Raw genomic sequence first — 6,240 nt, 5'->3', positions numbered from 1 at the left:
TCTCTCTCTCTCTCTCTCTCTCTCTCTCTCTCTCTCTCTCTCTCTCTCTCTCTCTCTCTCTTTCTCTTTTTCCCTCCCTTTTCCTTCGGCTTTTTCTTTCTTTCTTTTGTCCTTTGCATCTTTTTTTGTGCTGTTTCTTCTCTTTCCGTCTCACTCCCTTTTTCTATCTCAACCATCGCTTACGATCGAGTTGAATCAACGTTGGAACGCTACCTCTGCTGTACCTGAACTTCGATATCTCAAACTTTCTGCCTCAATATTTTGCAGTATCGACAGTTATCGGGCTACAAATTCACGGCCTTGTGAATAATTTGGAACGTGATATTTTATAGAATTCGTTTTACCTAATTTGCTGTTTTAGTAATAAAGTGATGCGAGATCAATCGTATCGTTCGATTTTAACAGTACGTTACATTCGACGAACAATCGTCTAGCCTTATTAGTATGTCACATGACAATCATGTAAATACCGTTAGTAATTTACTTCTACAGAATATAAAATAGCCATTCTTTCTGCTAGGAAAATATATTTCTGAGAAGCAATAAAATAAACAATCTCTTTTACAATTACATTATTATTAGACAATAATATAATTTCAAACAATAACATTTTAATGCATTTAACAAATATATTTTAATATAAGTATCTAAATATCATAAAAATAACATATATTTATTATCAAAAAGACATTCTTTGTCTTTTAGAAATAATCGCAAAAAGTTCTCTTTAAGTATAGAGAAGAATCGTGCGTGTGTGTGCGTGCGTGCGTGTGTGAATTTATATTCATCGATTCTCATTTATATTTATCGATTATTATATGATCAAGAATTATTCTTGGAATTAAGAAATTCTTAAAACTCTCAATTTTTAAATTGTTTTTGACCGGAAAATAGATAACGAACGAGCGGGCAGAGTCGGAAGATTTTAGGCGAACAACGCGCTGAAAGGCACGTTGCGTAGCAAAAAGGAAAGAAAATCGAGATCTGCAGGTGTAACGCCTGCAGCGACCGGGCGATAAAATGCACGCAGGCCCTCGATGCAGGGAGGACCGAAGAAACCGTTCGCGATCCCTCGGGCTCGATAAAAAATGCAGTGATCACATTTCGGCAGAGACTTCGGAATCTTCAAACTATCTCACCTTCTTTGATTCTCACCTCTTCGTACCTCCAGTCGCCTTCCTTTCTCGATCGGCGATACTGCTCGCCATCCCTCGCAGCACTACGTATCGCTTTTAATATTTTTACGCGATGCTTTGATGTAATCATTCTCCCCGAAAAATTACCTTCGCTTGAGTGGATCAGCCTTGCGATTCGAGTCAACGAACTTACCGACAACATATATAATTTCGCGCGATTTCAAACAACTGCAGATGCTCGGTCATTTGAAAAATAATTCTGCTTACTTTTGTCCGAGGTTTCGATTAGCGTAACATAGCCTATGCTTTTTCTTCGCAGTTGCTGATAATCGTGAAACTTAATCGGCTTAATTTCGTCGGATTAGTTATTTCCAAGAAACATACTAAAAAAGCCTACCGATTGTAACGACTTGGAACAAAAGTTGCATACTTATTCGCCGCCGTGCTCGAATTACGTTTAACAGGTGGTTTGCAAGTAAGTATCACGAGATGCTGCGGCTGTGATTCATTACTTGTAATTTCTGATGTACGGCATCAACATTTTCTTCAAACTGATCTTCGTGATCGATATTGACGTTACATTGCACAATGACGCGATAAAATTTGAACATGAAAGAATAGTCAATTTAGAAATTAATTACATTTTTCAAATAATTAAATTAAAAATTTTTTTGAAATAAAAAAAATTTCAATCTAAAAAAAGTATTGAATATTGAACATTCAAATTAAAAAATTATAATTAAATTGTATTATATATTCATATATATTAAATGTTAATGAAATTTAAGAACATTTCTAACAGTGTGCGAATGTATAAAGCTTGTACGTTGTACCTTTTATCGTGTAATTGTTGATTGCCGTTACATTAGTAAACGCTGTCATAAAGATTAATTATTAGTAATACATTTGACAAAATGAATCTTTCACATTCTCTTCATAGCTCTGTCAATACGAGCGCAATCCAGTCCGAGACTCCAGGCGGCTGGTCGAGCTGCGGCAAGTGTCTAGACGACATGAGGCTCATGCAAAGATTAGCGATCAGCGGACTGCTGTCCGTGATCCTGATCCTTCTTCTAACTGGAACATTTATAACCCGACGCGATCTCGCAAATGTCGTCGATCGAGGTGTCGCGCCGGAAGAACGCAACGAACAGTCAAATCCAGTCTGGATACAAGATAATATGGTTCCAGGGCAGGATGAGCCTGAAATCGAAGATAAAGATAAATATAATGATAACGATAATGATAAAGATCAACGTTTAGATATCAGACATAAACAATTCGAGCCTTTGGTGATCAAAATGCCAGCCGTATCTATTCCTGGCATTTACGTTATTAGACCGCCTAATCCACCTTTGGATGACGTGACCAATCAGCGCCGTGAAAAAGTTAAAGAGGTAAGAACGTATCTAATTTTTGTTTTGCATGCTAGAGTTAGAAGAAAGTAAAAAACATGCAAAAGCTTATATTCGAAGAGGTAAGTTTCATATAATCAAATTATTATTAGTTTTAAACTTAATATTTTAAAATTAAATAAATATATATATATATATATATTTAACTTTCATTATTATTATGATTATTTGTTCGTGTATATACATGTATATTTTTTCATACGTTCTAATATTTAATGAGGATTTAATCCTTTACGTTTTATTTTGATAAACGTATTTAAAACAAAATATCTATTTCCTGTATTTGTAATGCATATTCAGACCTATATTTTCCGAAAACTCATTTTATTCACGGTACTTTTTACCATTGCCGCATCGTTTGTCACTGCGGCATCACAGAAATAACGGAAATTAAAGAGATTCGTAAAAGAAAACCGATGAACTCTTTGTTCATCCTATTACATCAATATTCGCGTTTGGATTAGTAGGTCACAGATCGAAAAAATAAAGCAGAACTATTCAGGATAATAAGTAAAGATGAATAAAATAATATTTTTTTAATAATACGCACGTAATATTTTATGTAAGATCTAATTCGACTCACCACTAATGGAGTATTCAATAAATTCCTTTAAAATTCAGTTATATGTGGAAAAAAACTGCGGTTTTACTGATGCATTAAAAAATGTAGGTAGATGCAGATCTGAAAATAATTTTGTTAGATTATCAAAATAATGATGTAAGCTTAAGGTGCTTGCTAGAGTGTCAAATTTTTACATCATTGTTTATCATATTTGAGCTTCCTGCATAATTATTTTGGTGAGCCAATAAAATTATGTTCAGATCTGTATCTAGCTAAATTTTCTGATGTTTCAGCAAAATCATTTTGTTACGCGTTAAATAAAATCAGCGCGTTGTAATTAAATATCAATATTATTTTTAACTAATACACAGTAAAAAAATTTGCGTATTTATGTTGAAAACGGTCCATTCACTGTCTGTGTTAACAGTTTGTGTTGAATTTTTTAATATATCGAGTGTGTTATTTTAACATAATGTAATTATGTTGTTTAAAAATTTTGTGTGAAATTGATATTCAACGTTTCTTAGTGTCAAAATGACACAATTTATGAGTAAATGAACAAGTATCATAACAAAAAGTGTTTTAAAACGTAAATTCTAAGATAAATGAATAAAATACGTGTTAATTTAACATATCACAAATGTTCATTTTCCGGAAAAAAAATGCTTCCTACGGTTTGTTTACTAACTGTATCGATATTATATTTTTTGTATTTATTCTCTTACATAATATTTGTGTAACCTTCTAACATATTCATCTTGTGTTAAATTAACCCAAAAATTTGAGTGGACTGTTTGGGACATGTAGTTATGTTAAATTCGGCGTATTTTTTTTACTGTATATCTACTGTAAATTTGATTAATATATTAAGAAATAGACTGTAATAAGTTAGAAACAAAAACGGCATATAAATAAATTAATTAATTGTAAAAAAGAAGAAACGCCAACCATGATCAAAGTTAGATGTTGGAATAATTCTATATGAAATTTATTTTATTACATTTACTTCGGATATATACAATTGCACGCCGATTACTTTCGGACTTCTATACAATGAAAGTGAAAAATAATATTTCCGACTAAAAGTAATACTTTTCACAATATAACATGTAGTTCTTTAAATCGACGATTAAATTTTATTTGTGAGATTATTATAATATTATTATTACTTCAGTTTGATTGTGTTGCAAATCCAAAAGTAATTGGCGCACAATGATACGTGTGTATATGTCTGAAATAAATATATTTAAAATAAATATAGAATTATTTTATTCCATCTTACGTTGATCGTAGTTAGCGCCTTTCTTACTCAATTTAAATATATAGTTTTTATATATATAGTTTTGAAAGCCTTCTAAAAGATACAAAATTATATTTTTGCAAGGTTATAATATTTGCAAGAAAGAAAATTAACTTCACAAATTAATAGAGCAAGAAACATATGTTTGTTATGCAAGATTTCAATCCTCAGTAGCGAGATTAATCAATCGCGACATACTGAGTTTGTTCCAGAAATGGACAAATGGAACTCAATCAATTAACTCTCAAGCAACCGACAGTTGCCAAAAAAAAAAGAAAAATGTGAATGACAGATAACTGTCCAGTGAAGTGTCAAACTGGATTGACCGGCGCACGAATGTGTCATGTTTCATGACGTACCTAGTATGACTAAGTTGATCCAATGCAGCTCTCTCAATTTAGAGTTTAATCGATTCTTGTCCTTCGTAGTAACATATGACGAGCAGGTGCTCGTCGAAGAGAAGAGAAGATCATACTCGGATGGGCAGGTTAATTAATTCGATTGTATTCAGCATCATAAAATGGACATTCTATCTTTTTATCTGAAAACGAACGAGAGAACTGTTACATAATATTTGACATATTAGTATTTTATTATTTGACATATTTTTAACAGTAATATTTCATCAATATTTTATTAATATTTTTTATTATTTTAAAAAATGTAAAATTACAGAGGATATAAATGTCGAAATTAAATATTTCTCACTAATCTATTTTTAATCGACGATATATAACATTTTTGCATGGAAAAAAATATAACGCAGTTATATTATTAATACTAAAATTAATTAATAATACTATGATATCGATTTTAGAACAAATATCAATTGTGTAATGCCACTAGTATATTTTAACACACTTTATGAAATTACATAATTTTATTAATAAAAGTTATATATTAATCGTAAGGAAAAATAATACAAATTATTTAACCAATAATGTTTCGTACTATATTGCTATCGTAAAAATGTCCCTATATATAGTAAAATGGGTCAATATTTTTATAACAATTGATTGCAAATTAGTCATGGATTATTGTGTGGAGGCAATCATTCAACACAAAGCAATTTACTGGTGAATTGATATAACTCGTCGAACAAAATATAATATTTTAATTAAGCCTTCACAATTAATCTTATGATATATGTTTAATTGTGTTTTTTACATCAAAATCGTTGTTTATTTCGCAAAACAACATAAATAAAAAATCAATAACATTTAGCAAAATGATAGAAGACAATAATTGTATACAATTTACAAGTAAAACGATTTTAATAATTATGAAACTTTTTTACATAAAAAAACGATATATATTAATATAATATTAATATTATAATTTTAATTTTAATGGTAAACTTTAAAGATGTTTATAACGAGAATATTTTTAAAAAATTAACACTTATTTATATTTAATTATACAAAAGAGCTTTGGAAAAAAATGATAACATGACATATTTTTCAAAGTACTTTTTAAGTAAATCGTTATTCCTCAAAGCAGCTTTGTGAAGTTGGCACCTTAAATGCGAATATTGGTAAAATCATTATTGCATTCGTTTGTCCACTGTTTGTCCACGTTTGTCCACCCATTATTTTCGTTTGTCCACCCTATGTTTATTATATTTTTCGTAATAGTGTAAAATAATCACTTGGGGCTGTTACAATTTTTTTTGTGTATAACTTTTTTTTGGAGGGTGGACCAATGAAAATAACGTGTGAACAAACGTGGACAAACAGTGGCCAAACGAATGCAATAATGATATTACCAGTATTCGCATTTAGGGGTGCCAACTTCACAAAGCTGCTTTGAGAGAGAAAGTGCTTTGAC

General features: G+C 30.7%; 1 protein-coding gene across 2 annotated transcripts in view; it reads left to right on the top strand.

Moving 5' to 3' along the window:
* The window catches only part of alpha-Man-Ia (alpha-Mannosidase class I a), a 351,960-nt gene that overhangs the window by 292,647 nt on the left and 53,073 nt on the right, over nt 1-6,240 (top strand). The window contains exon 1 of one of the 2 annotated variants that reach the window (XM_018548473.1): nt 2,151-2,533. The exons of the other annotated variant lie outside the window; for it this stretch is intronic. Coding sequence (XP_018403975.1) covers nt 2,159-2,533 — 375 coding nt within the window. The 5' untranslated portion in view covers nt 2,151-2,158. Of the gene's footprint in view, nt 1-2,150; nt 2,534-6,240 lie in introns of those variants that run through there. 2 annotated transcript variants of the gene reach the window in all.

This window comes from Cyphomyrmex costatus, unplaced genomic scaffold (genome assembly GCF_001594065.2).
Source record: "Cyphomyrmex costatus isolate MS0001 unplaced genomic scaffold, Ccosl1.0 scaffold72, whole genome shotgun sequence".
Lineage (NCBI taxonomy): Eukaryota > Metazoa > Arthropoda > Insecta > Hymenoptera > Formicidae > Cyphomyrmex > Cyphomyrmex costatus.
The sequence above is the reverse complement of the archived record's forward strand: the minus strand, read 5'-3'. Positions and strand labels throughout refer to the sequence as shown.